General features: G+C 41.7%; 1 protein-coding gene across 5 annotated transcripts in view; it reads right to left on the bottom strand.

Moving 5' to 3' along the window:
• CRYBG1 (crystallin beta-gamma domain containing 1) overlaps positions 1-16,121 on the bottom strand; it is a 901,344-nt gene that overhangs the window by 61,633 nt on the left and 823,590 nt on the right. For all 5 annotated transcript variants that reach the window (XM_085611232.1, XM_085611231.1, XM_085611233.1 and 2 more), the window contains one exon: positions 14,129-14,241. In XM_085611232.1, the coding sequence (XP_085467358.1) occupies positions 14,129-14,241 (113 nt within the window). The remainder of the gene's footprint in view (positions 1-14,128; positions 14,242-16,121) is intronic.

Consider the following 16,121-nt stretch of genomic DNA (forward strand, 5'->3'; position numbering starts at 1 on the left):
ATTTCCCCATAGGGGATACTCCATTTCAGATTTGCTGGATGCCCACTGTTAGCATGAAGTATGCTATTACTGGCCGTAGGTTTTCTATGCATTTTGGTGCAAAATCTGCCGTTAAGTATATATACTTCGACATCCAAGAATATGATGTTGGAAGTGCTGATGGTAAAAGTAAAAGTCAATTGATATCTGTTGGTGTTGAGAGAATCCAGAAAATTCCTAAGGAGCTCAGAGTCACCTTCCCAGATGATGAACAGGTCATCAATATATCTTGACCAAAATTTGATGTTCTTTGCGTGATCGTCTTTTAGGACCTCAGTTTCCCATGTTGCCATCAGAAGATTGGCATATGTTGGGGCAAAAGATGTACCCATCGCGGTCCCTTGTTTTTGTAAGACCACTTCGCCTCTGAACAAGAAGACATTATGTGTCAAACAATAAGTCAACATTTCAATCAACATTGCAGAGTGTTCCAAAAAGCAAATTGCTCTGGTATTGAGGAATTCTTTTACTGCTGTGATTCCATCAATATGACGAATGGAAGTGTAAAGTGAAGAAACATCAATAGTGGCCATGATGTAATTTTCTTTCCACTGTAATTGATCAATTGTTTGCAGAAAATCCATTGTATCCCTTAAGTATGATGGGAGAGCTGTAACATAATTCATTAAAAAGATATCAATGAAACGAGATGTGGATTCCAACAAAGAGCCGATGGAGCTGACAATGGGTCTTCCTGGTGGGTTGATTATAGATTTGTGAATCTTTGGTAAGAAATAAATTGTTGCCGTGATGGGATGATTAGTTTTAAGATATAAGTATTCTTCCAAATCAATGAGTTCTCTCTCTTTCCAAGTCTTGAGTTTCAAATGATATTCATCTGTCCAGTCTTTAGTTGGATTCTTATTGAGCCTTTCATAGTGATCCTTGTTATCAAGTTGTCTGGCAGCTTCTGTAATGTAATCCTCACAGTTCTGAATTACTATGTTACCGCCTTTGTCAGAGGCTTTGATAATGATGTTGTGATCATTACGTAATTCTTTTAAAGCATTGTGTTCTTCAAAAGTGAGGTTCCATATTTTGCTCTTCTTCTTGTGTTTGGTAATAACTTTACCCTGTTTGATGGATGACATGGGACAATTGGTGGACATTTTATTGATCTCCTCAACCATGATTTCTTGGAAGAGATCAATTTTATTACCAAGAGGGAATTGTGGACAAAACGTCGATCGATTTTTTGAACCACTGTCACCTCCTCTGTTAGTCTCAATGCCTATGTCCTGACAATATTCTAAATCAGACATAGAAGAGTGATCGCTGGTACCAGCTTGTGTGGATGATTCGGTTTGTAATAAGGTGGCTGTTCTTAATGCTGGAATATCTTTGATGCTCAAGGTTTGAATAGTAGAGCTTGGTAAAGATGCAGAAGATAATTCTGAAGGTTTCTCTTCAAAATATTTGTTAAGTTTGATTTTACGGCAAAATTTGTACAAATCAATCCGTATGTTAGCTAAGTCCATCTCTTTGTTAGGACAGAAGGATAAACCTTTGTTTAGCAGTGAGGTTTGTGCTTTAGTGAGGATTTTGTTGGAAAGATTGACAATTAAATTGAGATCTTGTGGTTTTAATTTTGTTTTGTTCTTCCTCTTCCTCTTTTGGGTCTGGCCACCTCTCCTGGTTTCTCCGTTATATATATATATAAAGCCAACAAATTGTCCCTGCGGGAGGAGCACTGTATAGCTGGTGCCGGCGGCGAGGTAAGGACAGCCTCGCATAAGTATCAGAAAGCAAGCTTTGTTGAAAACAAAGACGCCGCACTCTTCCTGAGTATTTGAAGTTTTAGTTTTATTTACTCTTCACCTACGCGTTTCGAACTATTGCAGTCCTTGGTCACGGTAGTATACAAGAGTCCCTTCTCACTTTCCTTATTTATACCAATTCACCACTGTTGCCCGCAATGAGGCATTGTGGGTATGGTAGTTCTTTTAACACAAAATGTATAAATACATTGAGGATTATACGTCGAGTCTGAGTGACTGCGTGGGCATTTTATGTCAAAGGTTAAATGTAGTGCTTCGTGCTGTAGCGAGTGTGTTTGCTTGCCATAATTACTGAAATTACGGAGCAGATAACAAACGTGTTAACAGACACACTTTCCTGATAGAAGCAGCGATCTGGGATAAAAACGTCAGAATTTATCCTTATCTCTTCACAAACAGTAGCATAAGAAACCCTCACTAACAAGCTACAGTGAATTGGATAAAAAGAAATTTTCACTGAACCAACAGCATTTAAAACAACAATTCAACTCAGAATCGATGCAACAATGGAACAAAGGGCGGCTAAACGAATGGAGAAAGCTGAAAGCATGTTTACCAAACAAACACCTACCGCCTCAACTTCAAACACCAAAACAACAGAGCCAAACACCGCTACAATGTCATTGAAACAACTATTCTTACAAATGGAAAAACTACTTAGGAAAGAGATTTCACGCAGTTGGGAAATAATCACACTCGAAAAGTATGTGGAAGTTGGAAGAGTGCCCCGTGGATTACGTATATTCACACTTCCAAATCATCCGGACACAAGCCCTGAAATGCTTGATGAATGGGGGAAAAACAACATGGATTGTTCCCGTACAATGATGCTCATCATCATTAAATACGCCAAAAAGAATGTTGACGAATTGCACATCAAAATAGAGGAAATCGAGCAACAGATTAAAATACAAGGGCAAGATGAAGAAATCATAAAAAAACTAAGAATGCAAATGGATAAAATCTTGGACAAACATGAGAATGAAATCCAAGAAAGAAAACAAAGAAAATTTAGGAGAGATGAGTGCGATTATGAAAATGGCACCATTTTCACATTTGCTAAACGATTTGAAATCTTAAAACAACAAACAGAAAGCAAAAAAGCTAATGTGTCGGAATCACCATGCACTACACCTAGTGAAACAGAATCAGACCTAAGTGAAGGAGAACAGCAATCAACAGTCACCAGAAAGTTTTCTTTTTTAGAAGAAATGAAATTACTATATCAGGAACAGCAAAATCCGAGAACCAGAGGAAGAGGACAAGGCAGAGGACGTACAAGGGGACGAGGAAGGAGCCAATACGGAAAACCAAACAACGGCGAAAAACAAGAAGAGGCAGAAAAACAAAAATATCACCTACGAAACCGAACAGTGATAAGAAAATAAACAAACCAACAGATCCCAACTTAATAATCAACCTTTCAAATTACAATTTGACGCAAGCAGAACGTACATTATTGAACAAAGGCCTAACATTCTGTCCTGAGAAACACCAAGATGCGATTGAAACCCGAATCGATATGTACAAGTATATTCGAAAATTAAAATTAAAGAAATTCTTTGCAAAAATGCCTAAACAACTCAAAACTTGTGAATTGGAAACAAATCCAACTTTAATTGAACCACAAGAGGGATACATTATTGCTGAAGCATCAGCCTTAAGAACTGCCTATGACCTTGCCCATGAAACTACTCAATTAGAAACAACAGATATCCAAGCATTACAAGAAATTGGCATAAGTACAGACGATCATCCACGGACTGATTTTAAGAATAAATCAAAATTCTGTCCATCGCTACATCCGGGGAACCGAATTGACATATTCCAAGATCTAGTTGTGGCAGAGCTAGAAGCCTTGGAAAACACAACTAACTCTAAAAAAGAGAATCTATCCCGAGAAGAACGTCAAGCATTACAGGCATTAAAAACCAACAATGCTATAGAAATAAAGCCTGCGGATAAAGGTGGGAACATTGTTATCCTAGACAAAAAAGCATACATAGAGGAAGCCAATCGTCAACTAAACAATGAAAATAACTACACACCTTTATCCTCCAATCCTATTCCAACGATGACTACACACATACACACTCGATTAAATGAGTGGTATGAAGATGGCCTATTAAGTGCAGAAGAAAAAAACTTTCTGACGGTAACCAATCCAGTAACACCTACGATATACTTTTTACCGAAAGTCCATAAGACCCTGCACAAACCTCCAGGCCGACCCATAATATCTAGCTGTGGGTCACTATACGAAAAGATAGCTGATTATGTCGACCATTTCTTATTGCCAATTGTTCCAACCTTAAACTCGTACATCAGAGATACCGGTGACTTCTTGAGAATTTTAATGGAAACAGAATGGCAACCTGAGTACCTACTGGTGACAATTGATGTTGTCTCATTATATACCTCCATTAATCATGAGATAGGATTGACAGCTACAGCCTATTTCTTGAAACAAAGACCCATCGGGGAACTGCAACACAGCAACATGTTAATGGAAATGATCCAACTTTGCCTACGAAACAATGTCTTCCTGTTCGACAAAAAGATGTACTCTCAAAAGTGCGGTACAGCCATGGGAGTTTCTTTTTCTCCAAGCTATGCGAATCTCACCATGGGTTGGTGGGAGAAACACATAGCTTGGAGGGAGGAGAATGAACCATATACTACGGACGTAGTATTATGGCTACGCTTCGTTGATGACCTCTTCCTAATATGGAAGGGGAAGAAAGAAAAATTGGTGGAATTCATCACAATATTAAATCACAATGAGGTAGGCCTGCAATTTACTTTCAATATACAATCAACAGAGATAGAATTTTTGGACACAAAAATCTACATCAAATCGAACAAGATTCAGTCAACAGTCTTTTGAAAAGCAACATCTACAAACAGTGTCCTTCATGGATCTAGTTTCCATCCACAATCCTTAAAGCAAAGTATCCCGTATGGTGAGTTCCTACGGATGAAGAGGAACTGTTCTGAGCCAGAGGAGATGGAGAGAAAATTTCTGGATACCACACAAAGATTTGCCTCACGAGGATATAAACACAGTGACATCACACGTGGAGAAAACAAAGCCAGACAAAAAACGAGAGCACAAACTCTCACAGTAAAAAAGAAAGTAAAAGAAACAACTGAAGAAAGACCTCGACTGATTCTAACATACTCAAAAGAGAGCTACAACATTAGAAAAATCTTGCTAAAATATTGGAACGTCATCAAAAAGAATCCTGACATTGGACCAACAATCGGAAGTCATCCATTAATATCGTACAGGAAGGCACCGTCACTTCAAGACACACTGGTGAACAGCCATTTTGAAAACAGAACTACGAAATCTTGGCTTGAAGTAAGACAACAAGGATTTACAAAATGCATGACATGCAAAGCATGCAAAATAGGCAGAGATCTAAAATCTATTAAAGACCCTCGAGATCGAACATTCACAATTCAAGACAAGATCACCTGTGACACTCAATTTGTGGTCTATTTGATTGAATGCTTTTGTGGAAAAAGATACATTGGATCAACCATATGTCCGCTGAAGAAGCATATCCTTGAACATATACGTGCAATCCAAAACAATGACATGACATATGCAATGACCAAACATCTACAGAGTCACAGTGGAAAGACCTGGCAAGATATCAAATACTCTGGCATTGCATGTATCAAAGAACATGAAATAGGTGGTAACAGAACTCAAAAATTGAGACGATTAGAATCAAAACTAATCATCCGTTTTAAAACAAGAATCCCTGGAGGATTGAACGGAGATGATGAACTTTATGTACATCTGTAAAAACTGTAAAAAACTTTATGAACATTTGAGATCACATTTCAGACAAAAAGAGCACCCTTGGTAACATTTTTGTATTGATAGAGTGTAATTTAAATGCAAATTAGTTCACTAAGATTATAATTTTTGTATATATTAGAGGATTACTGTCGATGTCAGATGTACCGTGTGGTCATCCTCTGTCATAATAAGGAAATAGAAGCTCAGCAAAGGCACTTAGCCACCATGTCTAATTCATATTCTTTAGCAACTTTGACACATACCGAATGTGGATAAATTCAGATATTTACTAGAAGTATCTTTAGTTGTCATTTTGCCTAATAGACATCTTTGCCACTCAGGCACTACATTTAACCTTTGACATAAAATGCCCACGCAGTCACTCAGACTCGACGTATAATCCTCAATGTATTTATACATTTTGTGTTAAAAGAACTACCATACCCACAATGCCTCATTGCGGGCAACAGTGGTGAATTGGTATAAATAAGGAAAGTGAGAAGGGACTCTTGTATACTACCGTGACCAAGGACTGCAATAGTTCGAAACGCGTAGGTGAAGAGTAAATAAAACTAAAACTTCAAATACTCAGGAAGAGTGCGGCGTCTTTGTTTTCAACAAAGCTTGCTTTCTGATATATATATATATATATATATATATATATATATATTTTATCTACTGGCGGTCGCCAGTAGATAGTTATAGTTAGGACCGTGTTTCCATAGGAAATCCGCAACATTCTATTTGGAATAACTTTGGCGCCGGTCGACGAATCCTCGCGAAAATGTCAAAACTAATGGGGCGCTACGCTCCGCTCCTACCCTGAAAGTCTCGGGGGGATTCGTCAAGCGGGGGCGGAGAAAAAAGGGGGGTCCCAAAACGCGTTTTCCCCATGCATTTTCCCATAGGACCTTTAGTCCGAGCTACAGCCCGAACGGCTGAACAGAACTACTTGAAATTTGGCAGAGAGGTAGTCCTCAGGTCAAGGATGTGCCTTTTGTAGGTCTGGTGTAAATCTGTTCAGTAAGTCCTGAGAAAATAGCATTTAAATCAATATATATATCTGTAAGCGCGCTCCGTGCGCTTACCGTAAGCTTACCGTACGCGTACGGTGCCGTGCGCGAGCTCAATTCTGATTGGTGGTTACATGACTGTAAACATTCGAATCGGTCGAAATCAGGAAGTGTCGGCCGCCATTTTCTGTCTCTCGCACTGAGAAACAAAGGTGGGGAACGTGAAAAGGGGGCAACGAAGAGAGTTGCAGACCCCCTAGTGTTTGTCAGGGGGTCCAAGAAGGACCCAAAAGTACGAAAAATACATTTAATAATTTAAAAAAAAAAAAAACGCGGAGTGCGCGTACGGTAAGCTTACGGGAAAAAAAAAAAAAGAAGTAACAATCACATTTATTAAATAAATTAAAGGACCCACAAGGGAGAAAAAATAAATGTTACTGTGTAAAAAAAGTCGAGACGCGCACGGCATGGACTGCGCAACGTGGGTGCTCGGTGCGCGAAGCGCACCGAGCGCCCACAGCGCGCGCACGGTGCGTGAAGCGCACCGTGCGCGCAGGGTGTGCGCACAGTGAAAAACCAGAAAAAAAATAAAAAAAATAAATACATAACTTAGCATTTAAAAAACCGTACAAATTCACTGAAAAAACCATAGGTTTCACACACGTTATAGTTAGGAATTATCATTTACAAAACCTTGCAAATTCACTTAAAAAACCATAGGTTTCACACATGTTATAGTTAGCTGTACATTTCACTCGTAAAAAAAACAATGAAATTCCACGTTATAGTTAAATCAGGTAACTATAACTTGCGCGACCGCAATGCACAATGTGTAATTTCAGAGGTCATCATTGATGTCATGAGTGATGTCACTGACCATGTCATGAGTGATGTAATATGTGACGTCATCAGCAGTTTATTGTGGGAGCGCAAGTTATAGGTACCTGATCTAACTATAACGTGGAATTTCATTGGTTTTTTTACGAGTGAAATGTACAGCTAACTATAACATGTGTGAAACCTATGGTTTTTTCAGTGAATATATATATATATAAATATAAAATACACATATATATATACATATCTGCAATAATATATAAATATATATATAAAAGATATGTACATAAGAATACATCAAAGAGGAGGAGGGAAGAACAGAGGCTCACCTTATGTAAAAAGATTACGGAGAACCGCTTGTCCCACAGACGTGTCTGCATTGCTGGCAGCCTCCAGACAGTAGTGCTTGGTAAAGGTGTGCCTGCTGGACCATGTTGCAGCTCTGCAGATTTGATGAAGAGGCACACCAGCAAAGAGAGCAGTAGAAGAAGAGATTACTCTAGTAGAATGTGCCCTCGGAGTGGTCTGTAGAGGTCTACCCGCTTGCTGATGACAGAAAGAGATTGCAGCAGAAATCCAACTAGCAATGGACTGTTTGGATATTGGGTGACCTTTACGCTTTTTTCCATAGGCTATGAAAAGATTTTCGTATTGAGGATGTCCTTTGTAAATAAAATTTTAGACATCATTTGATATCAAAAGTATGTAAAGTCCTTTCCGCAGGTGATTGAGGATTAGGAAAGAAAGTCTATAAAATGACCGGTTCATTGAAATGGAAATCAGAAGGTACTTTAGGCATAAAAATGGGGTTAGTGCGGAGCACTACCGAGTCTCTGGTGAATTGAAGGAACAGTGGTTTAATAGTGAAGGCTTGAATGTCACTGACACGCCTGGCTGATGTGAGAGCCAACAGCAGAGACATCTTCCACGAAACAAACTTCAAATCAGCCCTATGAATAGGTTCAAAGGGGTGTCGCATGAGTTGTGACAGAACAATGTTAAGATGCCAGGGTGGAGGTGGGCGGCAGATGGGAGGAAACATACGAAACAATCCTTTGAAGAATTGTTGAATGATCCTAGAGGAGTACAGAGAGTGTGAACCATCCTGTCGGAATCTTGAGATAGCCGCTAAGAATACCTTAAGAGTAGCATGGGAAAGGCCTGACCTTGCCAGATGTAAAAAGAAAGGCAAAAGTTGTTCTGGTTTTGCATGGATTGGGTGAATGTTGGCGGCTTGACACCACAGGCAAAATCGCTTCCATTTGAGCATGTAGGTTTTGATTGTGGAGGGCGCTCTAATGTTAGCGAAGACCTCCCTACATTCTGAAGGAATGTCTAAGTGAGCAAGTTCAAGGTGTTCAGGTGCCAGGCCGCTAAGCGTAGAGATGCAGGATCCGGATGGCAGATCTGCCCGTTGTGGATGGATAGGAGATTCGGTATTGGTTGCAACTGAATGGGATCGCATTCGGATAGAAGGAGTTCGGTAAACCAGAACAGGCGAGGCCACCTGGGAGCTAAGAGAATTAGGCGACAAGGCTCTTTCCTCATTTTCCGGAGAACCCTGGGAACCTACGGTATCGGTGGAAAAGCATAGGCATAGATCTGCGACCAGTTCATCAAAAACGCATTCCCGCACGAGTCTTGATGGGGAAGCCAACTTGCAGAGAACGCGCATTTGTGGTTCAGACTGGTCACGAACAAGTCCAAATCGGGTCGACCCCACTTCTGAAATATACGATCCAACGTTGGTTGATGGAGTTCCCACTCGTGGTTGGACGCTGTCGACCTGCTGAGGGAGTCTGCAAGGATGTTGGATACTCCCGGGACATGGACCGCTGCCAGAGATATTCGATGTCGGATCGCCCAATCCCAGATTTGCTGGGACAGCAAAGTGGATCTTGTACCTCCTTGTTTGTTTAGGTAGTGCATACTTGTTGTGTTGTCCGTCCGGATCAACACTGATGCTCCGAGAATGATTGTGCGAAAAGATTTTAGAGCCAGGAAGATCGTTAGCAACTCCAAAAGGTTGATATGCCAAGTCCTTTGTAAAGCATTCCATTTGCCGTTGACTGAGCCCTTGAAGGTGCGCTCCCCACCCTTCGAGGGAGGCGTCCGTGGTGATGACGAAACTTGGAACATCCACTAAGAATGAGAGGCCTGCTGCAACGTTCCTTTTGCAAGTCCACCAGAGCAATGCATTCCGGATCTGAGGAGTGATGCGGAAGAGATCGTCGAAGGACCCTGAAACTTGTAGCCATTGTTTGTTGAGCTCATCTTGCAAGGGTCTCATCTTGAGACGACAGTTGGGGACTAGGGGAATGCAGGATGAGAGCATCCCCAGAAGTGATTTGAACTGTCGGACAGAAACGCAACTTCTTGATCACAGTAGTTGGGCAAGCTTGCACAGCTTTTGTTGTCTTTCGTTGGAGACAAAGGCTTGTGTCCTTAGAGTGTCTACGGTGGCTCCTAAGAACGTTCTTGTTTGCGAGGGGATGAGTTGAGACTTGTCTAGATTGATAGAGAGACCCAGAGATTGGAAAAGTGACAGACATCTCTAGTATGGGCGTTTGCGACTGTGAAAGAATTCGCTTTGATAAGGCAGTCGTCTAAATAAGGAAACATTTGAATCCCTTCTAGTCGAAGGGGTACAGCCACCAGTGCCAAGACCTTGGTGAAGATCCGGGGAGCGGAACGTAGTCCGAAAGGAAGGACGTTGAACTGGAAGTCCCTGCCAGCCACTCTGAACCTCAAGAACTTTCTGTGTCTGGGTAAAATCGGGACATGAAAATAAGCATCTTGGAGGTCGAGGGTGGTCATGTGATCTTCCGCAGTGAGGAGTTGAAGGACTTCTTGGAGAGTCAACATCCGGAAGGATTGCTTTTTGAGATATTTGTTTAGGGAACGAAGATCCAGAATGGGGCGCCATTCTCCCGATTTCTTTTTTATTAGAAAAAATCTGGAATAGAACCTGGTGCCTCTTTGTAATCTTGGAACCGCTTCGATCGCTCCCTTCCTTAACATCAAATTTATTTGGGAGAAAAGCTCTGTGAGATGAGCTGGAGGCGGGCCTTTGGGAGGAGAAGTCGGAGGAAGTTTGACAAACTCTAGAACGTGGCCTCTGGCCACAATGTCCTAGACCCATTTGTCTGTGGTTATAGCAGACCAATTTGAGTAAAAACGGGAGATCCTTCCTCCAACTTTGGTAAGAATGAGCGGTAGAGCAGGTGGCAATTGTCACTGCTTCTTAGACGTGTCACGTCAATGGTAGGAGGACTTCCTCCTGTTCTGTGGATATGATGTAGTTGGTTGTTGCCTGGAGGATTGTTGTCTTTGAGAAGAGTAACGTTGGTTACCTTGATAGGACTGGTATTGTCTCGACTGGTTATAGCCTCCTCGACCGGAGAAGGATCCACGACCTCTAGCGCCTCAAAAAGGCGGTTTCCGAAACTGAAGAGTACCAAGAGATCTTGCTGTCTCAGTATCTTTTTTAAATGGCTTGGAGGGCATCATCAACATGCTGGCCAAAAAGAGACTCGCCGTCAAAAGGCATGTCAATTATTTTCGTCTGAACTTCCTGACGAAATGAGGTGGATTTCAACCAGCCCTGCCGCTGCAGGAATGCAGCACCTGCCAGTTGCCGAAAACCTGTAGACGCAACATCCACAGCAGAATCGATAATCTCAGCCGAGATTCGTTCTCCCTCCTGGAGGATTTTGAGCGCTTCTGACTTGGAGGGCTCAGGTAACATCTCGATGTAGGGAGAGATGTCCGACCACATCGGTCTATCATAGCGGCCTAAGATGGCCAGCGAGTTAGCTGCACAGACAGTACTGGCCGCCATGGTCGAATTTTTTTTCCCAATGAAGTCTAGATGTCTCCCATCCCGATCAGGGGGAGCAGACAATGGAGAGGAGGGATTCCGTGCTCGGCGTTGTGCTGCTTGAGAGATAACGGAATCTGCCTTAGGCTGACCTATTAGACATGCCGGTGAATTATCCGGTGCCTTGTATTTCTTTTCGAGACGAGGCAGGACTGCAGGAATGGAAGCAGGAGTCTTCATAACCTTCAGACCTTCCTGCCAAATAAAGTCAGTAATAGGAATTGTTCGTACTTGTTTCCTCGGCTGGTCTTTAAAATCATAAAGGAAACAATCATCCTTCTTGGTTTCCATAGGAAGGAGGAATCGTTGTGCCGCCCTCTCCATCAGAACATGAAAGCCTCCGATGTCAACTGGAGGTGAGTACACAGGAGCAGGAGTAGAAGGAGATGGCGTTTGTATTTGATAGTCATCCCATTCCGTAAGCAGTGATCTGTCATCCAATTCTCCTTCTTCCTTGTCATCGTCCGTGGTGTGAGCTTCCTGAGGGTGATGGGACACCAAAGCCACCAGAGAAACTGGTCTGGGCGACCTCAGCACTGATGAAGACTGAGGAACTGGTGTTGGTGGGACAGAAGAAACCGATTCAGATGGAGGAAATCGGCGATAGTAGTCGTCCAACATGTTCTGCAAATTGTTTAGAAGAGATAGAGGCATTTGTGCAGAAGGGTTTGACTCTGGAGCTGATGGCGCAGTCTCAGGGTAGTAGTCATCGTCTTGCTCTCCATCATGATATTTAATAAAGAGCTCTGAAGGGTTCCTGGCAGTACGAAATCTATCGTCCTCATCAGATTCGTCCTCATCGGCCCCATAATCCAATTAACTGCTCGGGCAACGCAAGAGGAACTCTACTAGGGGAGGTGTGAACTGGAGAGAGGACCTCCAAGGAAGATTTGCGTCTTTGAAGCAAAGAAGGTGCTGCTGTCGATGGTGGCAATTGTGTAGACGGTACCATAGATGACCTTGAGGATGCTGTGGCCGTAGACGAAGACCAAACCTGAAGATCAGTGCATGAAGATAGCAGCGTCGACGAGGCAGCCGTCGACGAGGCGGCCGTCGATGAGGCAATCGTCGACAAGGCTGATTTATTGTTCGTAGACGAAGGGACGTCGACTACAGACTTCAACTTCTTCGTCGACGACAAGGAGAAGGATGTGACTAAAGCAGTTGGTCTCACGGAGACGGACACCAACGTTGACGGTGAGGAAGCCGACGACAGAAACATTTGAGGCTTTGGAGACGAGAAAAGTTGCAGTTGATGTCGTCGCGGCGGTGGCAGGCTTCGTCGACGAAGACATCGTCGTCGAGCTCGTCGACGAGGGACCCCGTTTCTGAGGTAAATCTCTGTCAGAATTGGGTTTAGAAGTCTGAGATTTCACAGTCTTTCTCGGGGGTGTAGAGGGCAGAGTTTTACCCTTACTAGGTGGAGGAGCCTTTTTTGAAGTGGGAGGCAACTCAGCACTTTTAGAGCTGTTTTTTCAACACCTTAGCCCCAGGAGAAGTCAAATCTGTGTCTTTGGCCCTCTTCCTAGAGGAAGCAGTCCTGACAGAGGAAACACTTCCAACTTCAGACAAGGGGTTGTCTTGATCCTTAATCTTCTGTAGCCACAGAAGTAAACGTCCCTCTCTGTCCCTCAAGGTCTTTTGAGGGAAAGTTCTGCAAATTTTGCAATCTCTCACCTGGTGGTCCGGGTACAGGCAGTAAATGCACTTCTTGTGGGGGTCTTCAGAAAACAGGCAGAGCTTCCCACAAGGTCTAAAAAGAGATTTCTTAGAAGAAGACATCACAAAAAGAAGAATTCTGAAGAAAACCTGAGAACTACTGAGCAGAGCTCAGGGAGACTCCCTTCACACGACATGCGGTAGAAAATCTGAGAGCCTGAGCCTCTGGGGAGAACCTTCTGGAGTTGCTGTCGCCTGATTGGCTGTAGTTTGGACTATATATAAGGACTTGGACGAATCATGAAAGTGGAAGATTTTTTCCTATTAACTTCTAGATATTTTACTTCCTGGTTCTATTTACCTATGATATGGTTATTCTATGCATATTTATTGCTATTTTTATGTACCGTGGGACTCCCACTCCGACGACGGGGAATAATTCAAGCATGTGAATCTATGAAAGATTCCTCAATACTGGAGAAATTATGTTTTTTGTTTATTTCTTAATATGGTGAGACTTTGGCAATATCGTTCCAAAAAATTCTAGACACATGGATAAATGAATACAACAAATATAAGTCATATTTACTTTGTTCAAGTGATGGATAAGTGCTGCATCAGAAAATTTGTATCTCTCCTAATATCTGCAAAGAAGCCAACTTTTCGCCCAATTATGAAGATCTACAAAGCTATGTCTTTTGAAGAAATGCCAGAACAATTTCACGTGCTCTGCTCTGCCAATGTAACCTATACTGCAGGGACTTGAAATACCACAGGGAAGAGGATAATTCGGATTGCCTGCTCCTCATTATATCTACTGCAGATTTGCTATCAATTTATAGGTACACTTAAATTAGAATCTGCATACCGTGGACTGCTTTCTCAATTGTCGCATTTGTCCGGATTTGAAAATTAGCCTAAATAAGACGTGGGTCTGTGTGGAACTTTGTACAATTCAACAATTTGATGTCACATGGCATAATAAACAGTTGAACAGTTATCGCCTGTTCTTTAGGAAGCAGGGTAAGCTCAGCATTGTGCATTCAGACAGTACTCATTTTCATATTATTCTGTTCCATTTATATTTAAATTAACAATTAATGCTTACCTGCCGGCCAAAACTCTACACGACCTGGCGACGAAGGACTCCTCTATTTCATTGACATTGTCCTCAAATACTTGAGCAATGCCTTGAAATTCAGGTTCAGGGAACAAGAGGACCTTTAGTGAATAAGAGCAGAGCAAGCATGGTTAACATAGAGTGTTGGTTTCTAAATACCTGAACTTTATATTGCATTGCGCGGAAATAATTTCATTCTCATCCCGGGCACCCATAATACCTTTCATAAGTTCATCAATTATTACAACTGGGAATTGCCAGCAACAACAAGAAAGATTATCTGAATCACAGGCTGTAATTCCTGAGGAGGAATCCTGGAGTGTGGTGCACCGTCTAAACAGTAGATGAAACTGCCACAAACTATTAGGAATCACAAATTGAGGAATAATAAAATAATTCCATCACATCAAAATATTTCAAAATGGTGGCAACAAGTTATTAACACTAAGTAGTATAATGAAAGCTATTTAACACTAGAAGAAAAATATATAGATAATATATCACTTCCTGTAGCATCTTAGTTGTATAAAATAACATTCAACACAAATATTCCACAGCACTCAAATATGATGGGATTGAACTTTCAAAAGTGGCATGACAATGTTCAATTCAGAATTCCTGAAGGCCTGCAAATCATTCGAACTTATGATTAAAAAACTGTCTCTTGAAATTCTTTCAAAGTTCAGACATTAAATATTGTTATAGATATAAAATAGCAACTGTTTTGCATTGAGCCCCTCACTCCCTGACACTCCTACATGACAAAATTCATTCCTGAATATATCTCATAAAAACAGAACTGAATATGTCCACACAAGCTGGCAAGACTGCTTTGATGAGTACATAATCTTTCTTTATTGCTTCAATAAAAGATACATTGACTTGATGTTCATTTAGATCAACAAATTTCAAGATGTAAGGGACGAACGTGCATCAAGGACATGAGAGTAATTTGTATTGGGATACCCTACATATTTACTGCCTTTGCCTTGAGAACATAGATCTGAACCCCAGAAAGTTATGCTTGGTGTACCTCTCAGGTAACTAAAGATCTTTATACACAACAGACAGCTAATCCAGTCACAGAAACGAGGTTGGAAGAGGGTTAAGGATGACTACAGGTTTGTGGCTGTGCTCTGAATTAATCCAGAGTGACTCTCTACTTCTCATAGGCACAGGAAAAGAGATGAGCTGGCTAACAATGAGAACGTCATTGGGGACGAGATTTCTTGGACATAGACGTTTGCTCAGTAACTACAGCAACCTAAAGCAGTGAAGTCATGTAAAAGGAGTAAAGTTAAGAGACCTTAGAGTGATTTGGCTTGTGAGCTTCCGGTGCGTGTGGAAAGGGTGCAGGTATTGAAAAAGGGTCTTGGCCTTCAGCAGTTTATGTTTGGAGTTGATTAGTAAGAGATTTTGGCTTGGATAGTTTAGAAAGGACCAGCACGCTGACATCGAAATTGTGTGTGGCATTTAGACAGATGTCCATCTCCTGCATTACCCATACCTTCAAAAACATAATTGATTGTTGTTTGCGTACATGGTGACTGGGAGGTCATTCGCCCTAATAGCAGCTTCCGGTGAGACACAAGAGCACTGAAGAGAAGGAGAGAGAGGAGGGGACCACAGGACAGTCTACAGGCCCTAGGGAATTTTTGGGATGAAGGCGATATCATTTTGAAGTTTATTTATGGCAGGAAAGTATGAACAGGCTTGGCACTTCTGCCATCCTCTTTGGGTTATTTAGGGCCCGGAGCAGAACAACATGATCAATGTTAATAAATGTGGCAGAGGCGTTGAGGACTATGATCAATTAAGCCATCTGAGCTGAGAATCTGTAGAATTTCACTAAAGATATTGAAGCACAAGGTTTCATCACCTTATAATGAGAGAAAATTAAGTTGACTAACAGGAAAGGGATGTTCAGCAATAGGTACTGCTGCAGCAGTTGTGTAAATGCTGTCTTTTGGAGCTTGCTGGA

This window comes from Triturus cristatus, chromosome 6 (assembly GCF_964204655.1).
Source record: "Triturus cristatus chromosome 6, aTriCri1.1, whole genome shotgun sequence".
Lineage (NCBI taxonomy): Eukaryota > Metazoa > Chordata > Amphibia > Caudata > Salamandridae > Triturus > Triturus cristatus.